Source organism: Primulina eburnea, chromosome 5 (genome assembly GCF_022965805.1).
Source record: "Primulina eburnea isolate SZY01 chromosome 5, ASM2296580v1, whole genome shotgun sequence".
NCBI lineage: Eukaryota > Viridiplantae > Streptophyta > Magnoliopsida > Lamiales > Gesneriaceae > Primulina > Primulina eburnea.
The window spans coordinates 23,137,592-23,158,655 of NC_133105.1; the positions used below are offsets into that span (position 1 = coordinate 23,137,592).

Below are 21,064 nucleotides of genomic sequence, written 5' to 3' on the forward strand. Positions count from 1 at the left end.
TTTTTTATGATTCATTTTGATAAATGTTTCACGTTTTGGCTATTTATGATTGAATTTACACTTTTATGTCTGATTAAAATTAGTTTATCGATATATTTAAATTTTAACAAACTCGATTCAAGTTCAAACTCGAGCTCAATTGTATGTTTTGCAAGCTCAAAAACGAAACGAGCTCAAGTAAGACTTGTTTTACGTGATAAACGAATTATCAATGAACCAAGTTCGAACCCGACTTGATTAATATGATAAACAAGCTTTTAAAGAACCGAACTCAAACATGATACTGTTTGACTTAGTTTGAATCGTTTACATATCTGAATGTACATAAGCATGAAGAATCCTTGATCACATATCTGCTAACCAACAATGGACTACACACGAAATACATCTATTTATTCGGATGATTGGGGGGGAGCACGTGTTTTCCTAATCCTTGCTCGTGTCACTCGCTCTTCTCCGTCCAATATCATGTCTTGAGATTGAGCACTTCCATTTGCTGAAGGCACTAAATCAACCTGCATCATTTCCCATTCTTCTGAAATTTTGACAGTTTCAATTAGGGCTTGCATTGGCGCTGTTTTCTGTTCTGTTGGGACCGCAGCAGGGGGGGCGGGGGTGGGAGCAGGTTTCGAAACTCCCGAAGGTCCTGCTTTGTCTGTTCCATCTTCTTGGTGATCACTCAAAGTAGGAGAAGAGGGTTGTTCATCTTGCAGCTGTGTTGTTTCACCTGGTCCTTGATTTAATGGTGCAGCGGGTTTCTGGACTCTGGTGCCTTGCCGGGATGGCTGCAAAAGTTTAAATCGGATATGTTAATTTAAAACAAGGAAAAATTGGACCCTATTAAACTGTGTTGGAAAAATCTTTGAAGATACTATTGAAAGATGATGGGGCATCAATCAGGAGGTAGTTGGGAGATGTAAAAAACAAGTGAAGCTAACATATCAATAGTAAAGAGAGTTTAATGTTGAGTATTGCTTGGAAGAGAATGTTTCACCGAATAAACACATCGAATAACTGTAAAGGAGTCGTTTCACAGCACGACTAAATATTAACCAATGCTTTAACATCTCTCCAAACAGTTCAAGTTATTTAAATTATAAAGTCGCCAGAATTCTCACTCAAGGAACTGAAGGCAGATTGGATGCAGAAAAGGCATTTCTTTTACTTTGACAAATCAGGAAAGAATTTCTACCAAAATTTGTGTATGGCAGAATTCAAGTTATTGCCCCAAACAGTTCAAGTTAGTTTGGAAGTATAAACTTGACAGAACTTTCACTCAAGGAACCAAAGGCGGACTGAATGCAGAAAAGGCATTTCTTTTACTATGACAAATCAAGAAAGAATTTCTACCAAAACTTATGTATAGCATGAATTTTTTAATAGCGTTCATTGGAGGAAACTGCTCTATAAGTCGAGCATGGACAAAAAAAAAGGTGCCTGGAAATTTAGAATTTTATCATGATGCACTTGACAATACTCAATACTCTTTGAAAAATACATTCTTGTTCATACCTGCGCTCGTTGTGGAGGGGATGATTGTGAAGCAATATACTGTAAAACATCAAAAATTCTAGTTTGACCGTAGCTTGCTGCCTTTTGCCAGTACAAGAGAGCCATATCTCCAGCTCGTGTTCTCAGTTCTAAGAGACCACGGTCGATTTCTGTTTCATGCTTTGCAACATAGGGTCTAAAGAAGGAATCATACACATACGTTGTTCCCTGAAATACATTAGTAAATAAAAAAAACATTAAATTCCAATACACAAGGAAGAAATACCAATATTCCATAAAAAAACATAAATAGAAAATTGACCTTGGTTTTAGGAAACCACAAGTATATAAAGAAGGCCAACTTAGCTTCGCCATACATAGGAACCCTGAAGACATTTTGCAAGCGAGAACTACAATGAGAATCTGAAAAAGAAAAAGTAATAATCAAGAAAAAAAGTATTAGTGTATAAGCTATTGAAAACTATACCAGCCAATAAACATATCACCGATCCTTTCACAAACAGTCAAACCAGTGACCAAGATCCTGAAAGTTGGAGATGAAAATTAACCAAATAATTGCATTAAAGCATTGTTAAATTAAATAAATCAAACATGCAGCATACCAATATTGGCACCAAAAACGAAGTTGCTCCATGTCAGGCTTGTTCATTTCCACGGATTTATAGCATTCATATGCAGGATACACATAACCCAAAATCAACCTGCAAAATCCTAAGAAATTTAGAACATCGTGCAACTGATATGTAGGGGTGATATAGTTTTTATGTGCCAGAAAATGGAGACGTACAAAAGTCCTCTCGACAGGAAAGATCCTATCATCTTGATTCTCTGTCACAAATATATACAACACACATAAGGTCAAGTCAAGTTCAGCACCACAAGGATTCGAAAAAGATAAGAACAATGAGGTTGCAAAAACTGCATTCTGTTGCTAAAACATGAGAATTTAACCTGAAAGGAATATTTTATTCCTTTATTATTTTGCTAAATGGATATTATCAATTTATGATTTTGCCTTTCTAGATTATTAAATCTTGCTTGATTTAATTTAAATGATAATATCTTGGTTTACTTATTTGTAGACTATGAGATCTTGCTTTATTTATCTATAGATATTATAGTATTTGTTTTTAATATGATTTGTATCTCCAAGATATTTTATCTTTATTTGAAAGTGTTTTTTATCTAATGAAAATCTTGTTTCCATATTTTGTAGGACACTTTTATGGAATAAATTTTAGGTCAAACTATTGATATAAATATGGATACCCTTGCAGCCGTACAGTGGGGTTTTTTGGAGAGGAGAGAGTTGGACTAGGAAGCTTTTCACATAGAAGAAATTACAAAAGTCCAACATATATTTGCTCTACATTTTTATGTGATCGGGTTGTCACTTTATTGTGTAGGTGCTGAAGTTTTGTGTGATTGTGGATCACTTTGTTGTGAAGAGAAACTGCTGGAGTTTTTGGGAGTCTTCGGGAAGGTCGGCAGAGGAGTTCTTACGTAGAAGAATATACGAAAGCCGAGCCTATTTTTGATGAGAAGTTTTCGTGTGATCGATTGATCACTTTGCAACGCAGAAAGCTGCTGGAGCATTTTCTGAACACACAAGTTCAGTATTGGAGATTTTCGTGTGAAGTGTTTGAGTGATTGATTCACAGATTTTCCGTGTTGCCGATTGGTGTTGCCAACACTCAAGAACAACACTGACGCAGAGTGTTGATCGAAGAGTGGTTTCGTTTGGTTTAAGCAACACGCTTTTTATTTAATGCATCTAGTCTTTATGTGGTTTGTTTTGATGCATTTTTAATCCTTGGAGTGTCAAGGAATTTGGTTTTGTTTTCTCACTAGTATTGTTTTGGTGTAAACGATTTACATATTTTTCTAGTGAAATTTTTGCCATGAGGCATCGCACAAGTATTCGTACTTGTGCATAATTTAAATCTGGTGTTAATTTATTAAAGTTATATTTGTGTGTTTAATAATTAACTTCCGCTGCCGTGTTGCGTACAGTGTTGACAACACCGGACACAACACTAACTTCTGATACACACATTATAATAATGTTTTTATATTTATTTCCTGCACAACAACAATTCCTTACAAGTGGTATCAGAGCCAACGCTTGATACACTAAGTGATTGATTCTGGTTTATTGTTGTTTTTGTTTGCAGGAAACTTTATAGAATCTCAATGGACGTTCTGTCTACAAACACCGCTGTTTTGAAGGAAAAATGCCGGCTGCAAGTCAACCCGCACGGTGTTGCCTCTGGTGTTGCAACACCGGGGCGCAACACCACTTCAAAATCCTTGTGTCTCAATGCTAAATCTCACGGTGACTCAGGTAATCATGAAATTCAGGATAATGATTCTGATGAACTCACATTTGAATGTGTGCAGGCTATGTATGAGGAGCTATACGAAGATTGGATCAAAAGAAATAAAATAAATTCCATCCTCTCTAAGGATAATGCTGATCTGAAAGAATCTGTGTCTCGACTTGAAGTTGTGCTTAGCAAGAAGGATCTTGAATTGTGCAAAGTCAAGGAGGAGCTTGAGAAGGCCTCAAAGACTCTTGCAAAATTCAACTCAAGTTCGTCAAAACTTGACTCAATGCTAACTATGCTAAAGGACACCATAACTGGTCTTGGATATGTTGAAAGCACATATGAACATGGTGAAACTTCCAATTCTAAATCAAAATCACCCATGTTTGTAAAGGCAAGCGAAGATTGCTCTGTCCCCTTAACAGTGAAACCTCCCATGAACACTCTGACAATCTCAAAGCAAGCCATGGAACAAATGCTGAAACAAAACAGAGCTTCCTCTTCTCATTTGAAAGTTGACCCGCCAGTGAAGATGCCACAAACCAAGAAGCAAGTGTCAACTTCCAAACCAAAGCAAAGAAAGCGACATTTTATCTGCCACTACTGCTATAAGCCTGGGCACATCAGACCCTTCTGCTACAAACTAAGAGACGACTACCTGAATTGGAAATCAAATCGGGTGTTGCCCACAGTGTTGTCCAACACCAAGCGCAACACCGCAGTCAAGAAATCTTCCACAAGGAAAGTTTGGGTACCTAAAACTGTTATTCGATGCAATATCATTTATACTTCTTTAAAAACTAACATTGCAGGTGCATGGTACTTCGACAGTGGGTGCTCACGCCACATGACCGGATTTAAAGAACACCTCACGGATTATGTTGAAATAAAAAGTGGGCGTGTAACCTATGGTGGTGGTTCTAAAGGAAGAATTGTAGGCAAAGGAACCTTGAACGTTGATGGGCTTCCTGAACTTCACAATGTTCTACATATTGAAGGACTTAACTCAAACTTAATAAGCATAAGTCAACTTCGTGATGATGATTTACATGTTAAGTTCAATAAAAATAATTGTGAAGTTTTTAATGATGCCAATGTTTGTGTAATGTCAGGTACTCGTTCAGCTGACAATTGTTATCAATTGGGAGAAGGTGATGGTTGCCGAAGTGCCAAGGTGAGTGAATTAGACGTATGGCATCAAAAACTGGGACACGTGAGTATCAATATCTTGAAGAATCTGCGTAAGTTTGATGCTGTGAGAGGTATGCCCAATTTAAATTTAGGTGTTGTGTATGTCTGTGGTCCATGCCAGAAAAGTAAACAAACCCGTGTTGCGCACTCGGTGTTGCAACACTTTGGGACAACACAGTGCCTTGAACTTTTGCATATGGATATACTGGGTCCAATGGATGTTGAGAGCTTGGGTGATCTAACAGTTAAAACACCGGAGGCTGATGTAGAAGAATGGCTGGATATAAGTGAGGCACTGACCAGAAACAGTGTTGAGTCCGGTGTTGAGACCAGTGAGGCAACACCAAGCACAACACCGCCTCTGAACCGAATAGAAACTGTGGATAATGACAACAATGATAATGATGATGTGGTGATTAATTGTGAAAGAGAAATTCCCAGCAAGATTAAGAAGAATCATCCATCATCACAAATCATTGGTGAATTACATGATGGTGTGCAAACAAGAAACAAAGAAAAGGTGGACTACCGCAAAATGATTGGTTTAATCTGCATGAGCTCCACGTTTTCCCAGGTAAGTCACTCGTGTTTTGTGTCTCAAATTGAACTCAAGAATAATAATAATGGCATTTTGAATGAGGAAGCCTATGTCAGTCAACCTAAGGGATTTGAAGATCCTCACCATGTGGATTGCATGTCATCACAATTCGAAATGAGCATGGTAGGAAAACTAACTTTCTTTCTTGGATTGCAAGTTAAGCAATTGCATGATGGTATATTGTGACAACTCAAGTGTTATAGACATTTCTAAGAATCCTGTTCAACACTCTCGAACAAAACACATAGACATAAGACGTCACTTTATTCGAGATTTGGTTGAAAAAGGCGTAATTCGACTGGAATTTGTTAGGACTGAGAATCAACTGGCTGATATATTCACGAAACCTTTGGATTTTGAGAGATTTTCCAATCTTTGGAAATCTCTCAGCATGTGTGTACTTTAAAAGAAAAACATTTGTTCAGTGTTGTCCGTGGTGTTGCCAACACCAGAGACAACATCCGTTTGTGCATGATCATTACTAGGATATTAGGCATACTGCATATTCATAATCATCCTATTTATTTGTGCAATGACTGAACAGTGAAGGCAAATTTCTGAAAGGTACCCTCTGAGCGTTCATACTTCCAATCGTATGTTGAGAAATAGATTTTGCTCAAATCCAAGGCATTGAGTAGTTGAGGACAGTCATGAAAATCGTGATCTTGTCTAAAGTGAAAATATGACTTGGAAAATGTGAGCAAAAGCAGAAAAACAGAAAAGAGGTAAATAAAAAATATTAGAAGAAAATGGAAAAAGCTACCTAGAGGAGTCCATTGAAGACCGTTCTTCTAGTGTGGGAGCTACCACTTCTAAGTAAAAATAGTAATGGAAAAAGCTACCTAGGGGAGTCCATTGAAGACCGTTCTTCTAGTGTGGGAGCTACCATTTCTGAATCAAAGAAAAAAATTTGTGGAAGTTTGAATAAAACTCAGTGGTGTTGCCAGAAGGTGTTGCCAACACCAAGTTCTGTCATAGCACAGTTTATACATTGCCTGACATTTTGATAATTCATCATATTGAAGGCATATTTAGGACATGCATATTGACTTTTGTTTCGTGAATTCATCATGTGCAGTGACATATCAGTGTTGACCTATGACAGTTGATAAAAACCTTGATTATCTAGATTTTGAATTTATGTGTATACTTGTGTCAGTGAGTTATAATCGACGTGGGTTTTACTGGATTTTCTTTTGAAATCGTCGTAACACGAGTTTGAATCAATTTTACTGTTTGATTTTGGGATAGAATCGTTATGAGTGTTTTGGGTAAATTTCGGAAATATTACATTTACCATGCGGTTTTTTTTTGGAGCTGAAGGATTGAATCGGTGTATTGTTTTTGTTAGAGTAAGAGCATATATGTTTTGTTATAGTCTGATTTTGGAACTTGGCTTACATTCTGGCCAAAAAAGGGGAGTATGAGGACCAAAAATGCAAAAGAATGATGCTGAGTATCTGGAGTTGCTGAGCTTGAATGAATACTTATACTCTGTCTTTAATGCTCTTTTTAGGTTGCTTTACATGATTAATGAATTTCTCATTCGTATGACTTCTTATGTTTTCAGGTGTTCTAATGATGGTGTTGACAACACTGTCAACAACATCATTAGAACATGTTTAATTCAGGGGGAGATGAACTTTGACTCAGGGGGAGACACACTCCAATGCAGGGGGAGCTTAACTGACTGCGATGCTAACCAAGATTATCATTTTTGGATGTTTTGTCCAGAAAGGCAAAAAGGGGGAGATTGAAAGGAATATTTTATTCCTTTATTATTTTGCTAAATTGATATTATCAATTTATGATTTTGCCTTTCTAGATTATTAAATCTTGCTAGATTTAATTTAAATGATAATATCTTGGTTTACTTATTTGTAGACTATGAGATCTTGCTTTATTTATCTATAGATATTATAGTATTTGTTTTTAATATGATTTGTATCTCCAAGATATTTTATCTTTATTTGAAAGTGTTTTTTATCTAATGAAAATCTTGTTTCCATATTTTGTAGGACACTTTTATGGAATAAATTTTAGGTCAAACTATTAATATAAATATGGATACCCTTGCAGCCGTACAGTGGGGTTTTTTGGAGAGGAGAGAGTTGGACTAGGAAGCTTTTCACATAGAAGAAATTACAAAAGTCCAACATATATTTGCTCTACATTTTTATGTGATCGGGTTGTCACTTTATTGTGTAGGTGCTGAAGTTTTGTGTGATTGTGGATCACTTTGTTGTGAAGAGAAGCTGCTGGAGTTTTTGGGAGTCTTCGGGAAGGTCGGCAGAGAGTTCTTACGTAGAAGAATATACGAAAGCCGAGCCTATTTTTGATGAGAAGTTTTCGTGTGATCGATTGATCACTTTGCAACGCAGAAAGCTGCTGGAGCATTTTCTGAACACACAAGTTCAGTATTGGAGATTTTCGTGTGAAGTGTTTGAGTGATTGATTCACAGATTTTCCGTGTTGCCGATTGGTGTTGCCAACACTCAAGAACAACACTGACGCAGAGTGTTGATCGAAGAGTGGTTTCGTTTGGTTTAAGCAACACGCTTTTTATTTAATGCATCTAGTCTTTATGTGGTTTGTTTTGATGCATTTTTAATCCTTGGAGTGTCAAGGAATTTGGTTTTGTTTTCTCACTAGTATTGTTTTGGTGTAAACGATTTACATATTTTTCTAGTGAAATTTTGCCATGAGGCATCGCACAAGTATTCGTACTTGTGCATAATTTAAATCTGGTGTTAATTTATTAAAGTTATATTTGTGTGTTTAATAATTAACTTCCGCTACCGTGTTGCGTACAGTGTTGACAACATCGGACACAACACTAACTTCTGATACACACATTATAATAATGTTTTTATATTTATTTCCTGCACAACAACAATTCCTTACATAACCAAATCCCATACAGATATAAAACACACAATGAGGTCCAGTATAGCATAGAATCGGGATGACAAATGGAAAAAACCCATAAGTTGGTTTCTCCGTATTGCCTTCCAAAAACTGCATTTAATTGCTAAAACACGAGAATTCAATCAAACCCCACTTATTTTATTTCGGTAAATATGCCACATATTTAGCAAGTGCATTTCCACCGGAATTTTATTTACATAAAAAACATTATAAAGTTCAAGATCATTACAAACTAAAGCTTTCCAACTCTTCTCCAGACCAATTTCTTCTGACTATCCTACCAACACTAAAAACTGAAAGCATCATAAGAACATATATATATTACCCGAAAGTTGCTATTTCAACCATTTAATTTGTAAATTTAATTGACACAAATCGCCTTGCTTTGCAATAAATATCCGTAGTGTAGAAAAAGACGAGAAATAATCCTCTATCATGCCTAACTTAGATATCAAATTTCCAAACTTAGATAAAACAAAATCACAGTTTAACGAACAAAAGAGAACAAAACAAAAAAGCCAAGAAATGACATTCACATTTCACAGTACGCCTCCTTCATAAAAACAAGAAATGAAGCATTTTCAAACTACTAAAGCTCAAATTCACGTAATCATATAAGTCTCAACCCCCACAAAAAGTTTACCGATCCTTCTAAAAATACCTCCGCGGTGAAAAAAATAAAGAAGGAAAGAAAGAAAAACAGCAATTAATCGAAAAAAACTCTCAAAAATTCAACGACAAGCACCACAAAAATAACAAATCGAACATAGAAACCAAAAGAACACACGAAAAGAGTAAGAAATCAAATAACGTCGAGTTTGCAGAACCTCTACAGAGAGCCGATACTCCAGAAAAATAACAGGGGGAAATCTCCGCTCGTTCAACGCCGCATACACAGCACGTGATCAATAAAGGACACAGAGCATGAGATTTGAGAAACCTTCTCCGTCGCACGGCCGGCGGCGCCGCCTCGTAGAGTGGACTAACCGTAAGTACGTCGGCGAGAGGAGAGAGTAGGCGAGAACGAGGGGACCGGATTTTGCAGTAAATAATTTTAAAAACAATTTTAGTTTTTGAAAGGATGAGGAGGAATTTTAATGTGCGGAGGAGCACGGAATTAACGTGAGGGCTCACGCTTACACCATAAGTGTGTGTTTGGATATGAGGTTAGGTTGGGGGAGAGTGAGTTTCATGTGAGATCGTTTTACGGATCCCAATATGTGAGACGGGTCAATCCTACTCCTATTGATAATAAAAAAATAATATTCTTACCATAAAAAATAATATTTTTCATTGATAACCTAAATAAGAGATTTGTCTCACAAATATAACCCGTGAGACTGTCTCACACAAGTGTATATATATATATATATATATATATATATATATATATATATATATATATATATAATTGGGATAGGATGTGTGTGAAGATATTGTTAAGTAATATTGGATTATTCGGTGACGTGTATTCAATTTAGAGTTTTGATTGTTTTTAGCGATTTTATTTAAATGATAGACTTTTTTTGCATTTGTTAGCTTTTTATTGATTTTTCAACAATGTCAAAAACTTACAAACAGATTTTGGATTCCTATACACTTTTTTACAAGATTTTTTTACATTTTTGCAGACTTTTTTTATAGAATTCTATATATTTTGTACATAAGTATAACATATTATTTTTTATTAATTTTTTTGAACTAATAATAAATTGACATAGATAGTATATTTAGTTTGAAACTTTTTAAAAAAAATTATGTTAGTAAATAAATTTACTTATTTAACAATTAAATCATTTAATCCTTAGAAGTATATATGGATTTGTATGTATGTTTATAAATTTTTAAAAATGCATCATTATATTAATCTGTAACATTTTGTTTGAATAATATTATGTGAAAATAATAACATTTATCATTTATGAAAAAAAATATAACATTTATCATTGTGTGAATATATTTTTTCATAAAAATATGATAGTTAACATATTAATTGAAATGCTAAAGAATTAAAAATCAATTTTTTGTCAAAAATTTATTTTTAATTCAAAATTTTAATAAAATTTTATATTTTATTTATTAAAAAATTTACTATTACTTTAAATTCTATGCGCAAATTTTTTTTTTATTTTCTTATATCTAGTTTAATAATTTTATTAAAAAATTCAAAATTTTAATTTTATAATCTTTCATAATTTCAAAATTAAAAGTCATAAGTAAAGTAAAATGTACTTTTTAAACAAATTATTTTATCAATTATAACATATATATTTTTTTATGAATTATAGCTTAAAATCTAGATTTTTATTTTATTTTTTTATCATGTTTGTTGTCAAAATTAAGTGTTGTCATTTTTTTAATCATTTTTATTATTAATAAATATTATATTCATTCATATAAATCATAAATTTAAAATCACAAAATCAATTTTAAAATTAAAAATTTATCATATTAAAATAAATAAATTATTAAATGAACAATCAACCAAAAAATGAAAAACTCTGAAAAAAAATTAAAGAGAGTGATAGAGATAGAGGAGAGTAGGGATGGCAACGGGGTGGGGCGGGTTTGTTCCCATCCATGTCCTCGAATTACATCATCATCCCATACTCGTCCCCGATCTCCACTTTTTCGGGTTCGGGGATTAACCACGAGGAACAAATTCTCATCCAGCCCCCATCCCGGTTATATTAATAGGACAAGACGAGGGCGGGTTCGGAGATTTTCTCAAACCAAAACTTATTATTATATATTATCATTAATGATTATATTTATATTAATATTAATAATAATATTAAATAAATAAATATTATTAAAACTAAAAAAATTATTATATTATTATTAATATTATTTTCGGGCGGGTTCGGTGATAGGTATAGTAATTTCCTATCCGTCCCGAACTATTTCGGGATTTAAAAAAATCCCTGAACCCAAAACCCGAAAAAATCGGAGATCTCATCTCCGTTTCAAATTTTCCCCGCGTGGCCCCAAACTTGTGGGGAAGTTGTCTTTTCTAGATGAGAGAAGAGAATATGGAAAGAGAAGTATGTGAGTTGAGATAGAGAAAGAGTTTACGTATGAGTTAGAAGTTTTCTCAATCCATTCAAGGCTTTGGATTAACCCAAAGACAATTTTTAACAATTTATAGTTGTGCTTTAGGCTTTAATATTTATATGTTAATTAATTCCGTGAAGTTATTAAATTTATATTGAAAATTTGAATGCATCTTGACTTTTATAGAGTTTTTAAAAGTAAACGTTGAATATCACTTGACTTTTTAAAGCTATATGAAAGTCTATTTTGAATAACACTAGACATCTATAGAGTATTCAAAAATCTTGATTGAATACTTCTAAACTTTTAAATTCTACATAAGTCATTAAAAGTCACTAAATTTCCTACATTGAATATGCCCCAAGTAAATGGATTGATAAAGGTGCGGAAGAAATGTTAGAATAGGTGCTCAGCGATCCAACTTCTGGATTGAGCTTTATAGATTCGGTAAAACAATCTTTATTTTAATAATATATCATGGTTTTATCCAATTATGATATTTTTTTTATTTTTATACACATGCAAACTACATAGATATAATTCTTGAATATGCAAAAGGTATCATGATATCTGACTCTCAACGTATAATTATGAAACTCATATGGACGTGTACCATATTGTTGGAAACTAAATTTTGGGGTTTGACAAAACATAAATCAATCGATTAAATCAACTAATACGCGAAAGCAAATTCGGCAGCTGGACTTATCAACTGAAATCAGCTGACACAAACTGATCAGTTGAGAACTGATCAGTTAAAACATTCAGCCGAAAATATTAAAGTCTCTCAACTGAAGATACCTCGGGAAAGATCATTCAACAGACAGAAAGACATATCAGACAGCAATTGAATATGGAAAGCCGCACTGCATAGAACAACGTATTTCGGCTATTGAAATTAAAACGCCGTTTTACAATCAATAATGAAGTGGAAATCAAGAACACTGTCCAAGAAATGATGAAGTGGCAATCAACGGATACATAAATTCAAAGTTACCGTTGAAAGATAAGTTTATAAATATGACTAAAGAGCAGTTGAAGAGCAACGACGATCTATCAATCTCAAACTTGCTATTACTCTGTCAAAATCTCAGCTCACTCTTATTAGATCTATTCGTAGCAATCAAAGCTACAAGTTGAGCAAACTAGCACTCTGTAATATTGATAATTCAACAAGTGCTAAGTTCAGTTACTCACAGAGATCATTGTATTATACTAAGAGTTTCAGTTTAGGCAGTAGATAAGTCCTAACTGAAGTGGGTCTGTACAAGTGTTGTACTCGATCAAAGTCTTTTAGTGAATATCCTATCCTTGAGATAGAAGGGGTGACGTAGGAGTTATTCAAATCTCCGAACATCCAGAAACATATTGTGTTGTCTTTACTTCAGTTTTCATTTTCAGTTAGATACTCTATCTTTCAATCAGTTTACTTTCCGCAACTGATTATTCAGTTTAACTGATTGTTATTGACCGACGAGATACTTAGTTCAGTTTGTAATAAAACTGAACTACCTTTTTCGAAGAACATTTAAATTCGAAGAAGTGTTTATTCAACCCCCCCTTCTAAACACTCTTTAGTCAATAACCGATCCTATCAAGTGGTATCAGAGCAGGGCATATCCTATCAAAGACTATCTATACTCAATCTGATCACTATGTCCTCATTCAATAAGATTCCTATGTTCTCCAGAGAAGATTTCGATGATTGGAAAATCAGAATGCAGGCTCATCTAGCTGCACAAGACGATGACATGTGGTACGTTATAACCAACGGACCCATGAAGATTTTGAAAGCAAACACAGCTGTTGCTATTACTGAAGGGGCACCTCACCGAATTGAAAAGCCCAGACATGAGTGGACTACTGAGGACAAGAGAAAGGCAAATCTAGACAATGTTGCAAAAGACATATTGTATAAGACACTGACAAGTAACGTTCAGTAAAATCAAAATGTGCAAAACCGCCAAAGAAATTTGGGAGAAGTTAATTCAACTTTGCGAAGGCAATGAACAAACCAAGGAAAACAAACTTTCAGTTGTTGTGCAGAAGTTCGACAACATCAGAATGATGATTGGTGAAACAATGCACGAATATGATGAAAGAACCAGCTGTATCATCAACGAACTGAATGCACTTGGAAAAGTGTATACAAATAAAGAAGTAGCGTTGAAAGTAATCAGAGGACTTTCCAAAGAATGGGATGTCAAAACTATGGCAATGAGGGAATCCAAAGATCTAAACAAAGTTGAACTTCATGATTTATTTGCTGACCTGAAAGCATATGAGTTTGAAATTCAAACTCGAGAAGGAGAACCATCTACCCCAGCAGCAACTACTGCCTTGACTGCTGTTAGAAGTGAACCAACTGGTTCAGTTGAGAAAGCTGCTGATCAACTGAGCAATGATGCTATGTCACTATTTATTAAGAAATTTGGAAGATTCATGAGGAAAAATCAAGGAAATTTTCAGAAGAATTATCAAAGAAACAACTCCATAGAAGAGTCTAATGTATGTTACAACTGTGGCAAATCGGGTCACTTTATTGCTAACTGTCTCAAGCCTAAAAAGGACAATCAAGCCTCAACTGAAAGAAAGAAGAAAGTGTATGAGCATAAGAGGAGATCTAAGGACGACAAGAAGCCTTACAGAAAGAAACATGAAGTACTCCTAGCTGAAGATAGCAAAGCCAAATGGGCAGAAACTGACAGCGAAGAGTCAGAACCAGAAAGTTCTTGCAGTTCTAGTGAGGATGAGGAAGAAGTAAAATGTCTGATGGCTGATAACATAGAAGATCAATCAAGCTATCAGCAGGTATTTGATTTTAGTTCAACTGATTTTACAAGAGAAGAACTCATCTCAACTCTTCATGACATGGTCAGTGAGTATCAAAAGCTTGCTTTATCGTTTGAAAAAATCAGAGCAAAACAAGATGATCCCAAAGACGATAAGACAAAAACTGATGAATCAGTTGATATGTTGAGTCTGAGAAGGGAGATTGCTGAACTCAGAAATGAAAGAAGCAGGGATCAATTAATGATTCAAAAATTGTTGCTTGAAAATTCAAAGCACAATGAGCTTATTCAGGCTTGGAACAAATCATCTAAAGCTTTAACTAATATACAGAATTCTCAGAAATCAGTTGATGATAAAACTGGTTTAGGATTCTGTAGTAAAGATGATTCGTCTTCCCAAGATACTCAACCAAAACTGAATATGAACAAAGGGAAATATATTCACTTTGTAAAATCAGTTATGGTACAAGAACAAGCAGAGTCGAGTAAACTGATTGAACAGCCATCTCAGAATATGAATAAAGGAAAGAGATGTGGGATTGGGTATAATCCAAAGGGTGAGACTGACTCATGGAGTCAGCAACTAAAAACTCTCAGCAGAAAATATTCAAATGGCTACTCAAACTACTACAACAGTAAGCCAGTTCAGAAAAGATATCGGTTGAAAAATCAGTTGAAAAAGGACAAAACACATGTTGTATCATCCACACACCATACACCAAGCACACACAGACAAGGAAGGACCATATGGAATACAGCAACAGGACGGTCAGTTAGACTGATTCAAGTCTGAATTCCTAAAGGACTAATCAATTTTGGACCCAAATAGAAAAGGATACCAAAATCTTATTTGTGTTTAATTGCAGATAGTAGGTACAAGCATTGGATCAATATGGTATTTGGACAGTGGATGTTCACGACATATGACAGGAGATTCAAATTTATTATCTCAACTGGTCAAATATACTGGTCCAAACATCAGTTTTGGGGATAACTCCAAAGGTAAAACTGTGGGTAAGGGTAAGCTTATCCATGATAACTTCACCATTGATGATGTTTTTGTCACGCCCCGAGCCCGAGCCCGTGTCTGCGTGACTGCACAATGGGCCCCTATAGCAACTACTTCGTATTCGTCCTCGCTTTACGAAAATGATTAACCCAAGTTGCTATAGAAGTCCATTGTAAGTCATTATAAACTCATTTTAGATCTTTGATTTTTTCGATGTGGGACAAGGGTATCACAATCACCCCTCCTTCAGAACGCGACGTCCTCGTCGCGGCCTGACCCCTCGATCCACCAGCACCGAGAATCTAGAGGTGGCTCCTACAGGTTCAAGAGGTGGCTCCCGTCATGTAGCACTTTGCCCCGCAGGTTCAAGAGGTGGCTCCCATGCACGTAGCACTTTGCCCTGCATAACACTTATTTCCCGGTGTTCCATGCCGGTGACCGGCTCTGATACCAATCTGTCACGCCCCGAGCTCGAGCCCGAGCCCGTGTCTGCGTGACTGCACAATGGGCCCCTATAGCAACTACTTCGTATTCGTCCTCGCTTTACGAAAATGATTAACCCAAGTTGCTATAGAAATCCATTGTAAGTCATTATAAACTCATTTTAGATCTTTGATTTTTTCTATGTGGGACAAGGGTATCACAGTTTTATTAGTCGAGAATCTTAAGTATAATCTGATAAGCATTAGTCAGTTATGCGATAATGGATTCTCAGTTCAGTTTGACAAACACTCATGTTCAGTCAAAAACTCAACTGAAGAGATTATTCTAACTGGCAAAAGGTGTGGAAACACTTACAAAATCAGCTGGAATGATCAACCTTATACACCAGTATGCTTTATTGCCTCTAAATCATCTCAAAACTGGTTGTGGCATAAAAGGTTAAGTCATTTAAATTTTAAATCCCTTGCCTATCTGAGTAAGCATGAACTTGTAACTGGTTTGCCCAAAATAAATTTTTCAAAAGAAAAACTTTGCTCAGCATGTCAGTATGGAAACCAAGTACGATCGATCCTCTTTCAAAAACAAAGGCTGTAAATCTTCATCCCGATGCTTAGAATTATTGCACATGGATCTCTTTGGTCCAATACCAGTCATGAGCTTAGGGGGAATGAAATACACCTTGGTGGTCGTAGATGACTTTTCAAGATTTACTTGGGTTATATTTCTCAAATCCAAAGACCATACGGCTGCACAACTGATTAAACTCTTCAAACGACTTTTAAATGAAAAATCAGTTGGAATTGATCGAATCAGATCTGATCGAGGAACTGAATTCATCAATCAAACACTTTCAAGCTTTTTAGAAAATACTGGAATCAAGCATGAGCTCTCAGCAGCAAGAACACCTCAGCAAAATGGTGTAGCTGAGAGAAGGAATCGGACTCTTAAAGAAGCTGCTAGAACAATGCTTGCTGATTCTGGTATCTCTCAAAAATTTTGGGCAGAAGCAGTAAAAACTGCATGCTACACTCAGAACAGATCAATGATTAATAAAAATCACATGAAAACACCATATGAGATCTGGCATGGAAGAAAAAGCATAATCACTTACTTCAAAATATTTGGCTGTAGATGTTTTATTCATAACAATGGTAAAAATTATCTAAAAGCATTCGATGTCAAATCTGCAGAAGGAATATTCCTTGGATATTCATCAGTTAGCATAGCTTACAGAGTATTTAATAAGAAAACCTTAAATGTTGAAGAATCTGCACATGTTGATTTTGATGAAACGGCACTAATTGATAAGCCAACTGATCAAGTTGAGCTAGCTGATCAATTTACAGATATCAGTCTGGAAGATGATGACACAGACGAAAGTCGTAATAATCAAAATATCTTTCATACACCTGAACCTGAGATATTGGATCAACCAGCTGAATTGGAAGCAAATCTTGACAATCAGTTAGTGGAGCAAACTAATGTGAATCAGTTAACAACTGAATCAGCTCCAACTGAAACTGAGAACATTCAGTTACCTAACGAAGAATTTGCTGACGGTGAAGCAACAAATGCTGAAGTTAGATGGAAGAAATCACACCCTCCAGAACTGGTAATAGGTAACCCATCTGATCCAGTAAGAACAAGAAATCAGATGCTCAATTTATTTATTCATTCAGCTTTTGTATCTCAATCAGAACCAACAAAAACTGACGAAGCTCTTGCTGATCCTAATTGAATTAATGCAATGCAAGAAGAGCTAAATCAGTTTGTTCATAACAATGTCTGGAACTTAGTTCCAAGACCAGTTTCTAAAACTGTTATAGGTACAAAATGGGTGTACAGAAACAAACTGAACGAAGATGGTTCAGTTGTGCGCAACAAAGCAAGGCTAGTGGCACAAGGATATAGACAAGAAGAAGGAATTGATTATGATGAAACATATGCACCAGTTGCAAGACTGGAGGCAATCAGAATATTTCTTGCCTATGCATCCTTCAAGAACTTTAAAGTCTATCAAATGGATGTGAAAAGTGCATTCCTAAATGGCCAATTGCAGGAAGAAGTCTACGTTGAACAACCTCCAGGTTTTGTCAATCATAACTTCCCTGATCATGTCTATTATTTGAACAAAGCGTTATATGGTCTCAAACAAGCTCCAAGAGCTTGGTATGAAACCCTTTCAAAATTCCTAACTGATCATGATTTTTATGTTGGATCAGTTGATAAGACTTTGTTTAAATTTTCGAAAAATGATCATATCTTACTTGTTCAAATTTACGTTGATGACATTATTTTTGGGTCAACTAACCCCAAATTATGCAAGAAATTTTCCAAGTTGATGCAGGATAAGTTCGAGATGAGCATGATGGGTGAGCTGACATTCTTTCTTGGTTTACAAGTAAAGCAACTGGATTCAGGAACATTTATCAGTCAAACCAAATATACCAAGGAATTGCTGAAGAAATTTGGCATGGAATCTTGTTCAGCAGCAAGCACTCCAATGAGCTCATCAGTTAAATTAGACACTGATCAAGGGGGAATATCAGTTGAGACGACACTATACAGAGGTTTAATAGGTTCTTTATTGTACCTAACTGCTAGTCGTCCTGATATTATGTTTGCTGTATGTATATGTGCAAGATTTCAAGCTAATCCTAAGCAATCACATTTTTCTGCTGCCAAATGTATCTTGAAATATCTTAAAGGGACGGAAAATTTTGGATTATGGTACTCTAAAGACTCATCTTTCAATTTAGTTGGCTATTCAGATGCAGATTATGCAGGATGCAAGCTTGATCGGAAAAGTACAAGTGGATCATGTCAGTTTCTTGGAGACAGACTGATCTCCTGGTTTATTAAAAAGCAAACATCCATAGCAACTTCCACAACTGAAGCAGAATATCTTGCTGCTGGAAGCTGCTGTGCCCAACTACTCTGGATTCAGCAACAACTGAAAGATTATGGTGTTGATGCAAAGGAATCACCAATATTCTGTGACAACACGAGTACAATTGCTATTACATACAATCCAGTTCTTCACTCCAGGACTAAGCATATAGATGTCAGACATCATTTCATCAGAGATCATGCACTGAAGAAGAACATCAGATTAGAATACGTCTCAACGGAACAACAAGCAGCAGACATCTTCACAAAACCATTACCAGAGGCTAAGTTTTCTTATTTCTGAAATATTCTTGGTTTAATTGATTTATCTTAAGACATTGTTAGTAATATAACTTCACTAACAGAATTAAGTGCAGAAAATAAGAACACAACAAATTGAGAATAATATTTCACTAAGAATACCAACGTTCCCAATTTACAGAAGAAATCATAGATCCAACTGTATCTAGCCATGCCCTAACCCAATCATTTAACTCATAAATTCGAACTCCAGCAAATGCCCTTGACTTTGAGATCTTATCAACAACATGCCACTCCTTCCATAGCATTGTTTCTAAAAGACATTTGTCTTCAACCAAATCATTAACATGCCTAACCTCAAAACGAGCAAGGTATTTCAGTGCTCTTGCCTCCTGAGCACGAGTAGGAATGACACCACTGTCACTCACCATCTTCAACTCATAAATCTTTTCCCAGGTTGTCAATACCTTCTGAAAGACATATCTTTCCATTTTTCTTTTAATTTCAGTTAAGCGAGGGTCTGACTGATCAGTCACATGAACGTGAGTGCTACTGCATGCATCAGAATCAGACATGTTGAAATAGTTTTGAACTGATGTGGAATCACATTTTTATCACTATCATCTCATTTATAAGAAAAAGGTGTTGAAGAAGTTGAAGAATCACAAGTCAATTAAAGCGTTTCTCACATTTATCGAGGACATTTAAGATATCAGTTGATCATTGTCAACTGATAACAGTTTGAATTTTATTAGTTGTTTCATTATCAACTTATGAAAATTAGTTTTTCATCAGTTCATTTGTTTACTTATCAAAACTGATGACTGTTAGCATTTCATTAGATCATATAACAGATAATTGTGTGAAGAAATAAAACAAAACGATGCATTAAATATTTTATTCATCCATAAATATTTGAAAGGATTACTGTAATAGCCGAGCCCGGTGTACGGTACGATTTAAGTTTCGTATGTTATTTGAGTTTTGTGATTAGATGTTTAGAATTGTGTTTTGGGCTATAGTATTATTGGTTATTGTTGTCTTGAGGTATTAGATGTTGTTGGTTGTGCGTTTCAGTGTTTCGGTTCGATTTTCAGTTGCCTTGGTTTGTTCTTGGCCGAAGTGGTACCGCACCCGCACCCTTGCAAGGACCGCACCTGCGGTCATTTATGTTGGATTTTGATGGTTTTACCGTGAGGACACCGCACCCGCGGCAGTGTAAGCACCGCACCCGCGGTGAGACCGCACCCGCGGTAATTGTAGCACCGCACCCGCGGTGATCGTGCATGGAATTTTGTTGGAATGCCGTGAGCTTAGCGCACCCGCAGTGCTTGTGTGACCGCACCCGCGGTGTAAGTATGGGCGAGATATTTAGTACCTTTTTGATTGAGTTGACTTCATTTCTACCTTATCTCCTTCTTCATTTCCGATTTTCCTCTCTAGTTCCAAGGGTTTTCTACCATTTCTTTCATTTCCTATCTTCAATCCAAGCTTCTTTTTGACGATTCGACTTGAGATCGACGTTCTCCTTGGTGCTAGGAAGCTTAGGTAAGTTTTTGGTGCGATTCTATCATGGTTTTTGGAGATGAGTTGTTATAGGGTGTTGTATTGGTTGGTTTAATAGATTATTTGACTTGTATTTGTGGATTTAGACTTGATATTGGTGTTGTTTATGGATTATTGTTGTAGGTGGTGTACCAAGAGCTAAGTTTGAGGTGTTCTATTGGTTTGTAAGTGGAATTTCATCCTTTGTGCTCACATGATTTTATATGTATTGTGTTTTAAAGATTTTAAAGTGTTATTCCCTTCCATTGATCCATTGTTATGCATTGATTTCATTGATTATCTATTGGAGGCATTGTATGTCTCACTATTGTTAGAAAGGGAATAAAAAAAGATAGAGATTTCGAAACGACGGCTTTAAATGCTATTCAGAGTTCAAATGTTTTATTGGATTGATTAATCATAGTCAGAGCATTGCATGCAATTAGTTGATCAACGACCATAGGCTTTTATCCCTCACAGTTATCGATTTATATGGATGGGATATTTGCAACCA

General features: G+C 35.6%; 1 protein-coding gene across 2 annotated transcripts; it reads right to left on the reverse strand.

Annotated features, from left to right (window-relative positions):
- Positions 1–271: 271 nt before the first annotated feature.
- Positions 272–9,672, reverse strand: LOC140833098 (putative HVA22-like protein g). Of its 2 annotated transcripts, none has more exons than XM_073197534.1 (7): positions 9,497–9,672; positions 2,300–2,340; positions 2,115–2,213; positions 1,979–2,035; positions 1,814–1,877; positions 1,513–1,719; positions 272–785 (listed from the first exon to the last, which is right to left on the reverse strand). In XM_073197534.1, exons 2-7 carry the CDS (start codon positions 2,329–2,331, stop codon positions 393–395), a joined length of 852 nt encoding a protein of 283 aa, XP_073053635.1. In that variant the 5' UTR covers positions 2,332–2,340; positions 9,497–9,672; the 3' UTR covers positions 272–392. The 2 variants fall into 2 exon arrangements, with proteins under 2 accessions (XP_073053635.1, XP_073053634.1); XM_073197533.1 differs by having other exon boundaries at positions 9,384–9,671.
- Between the last annotated feature and the right edge of the window lie 11,392 nt (positions 9,673–21,064).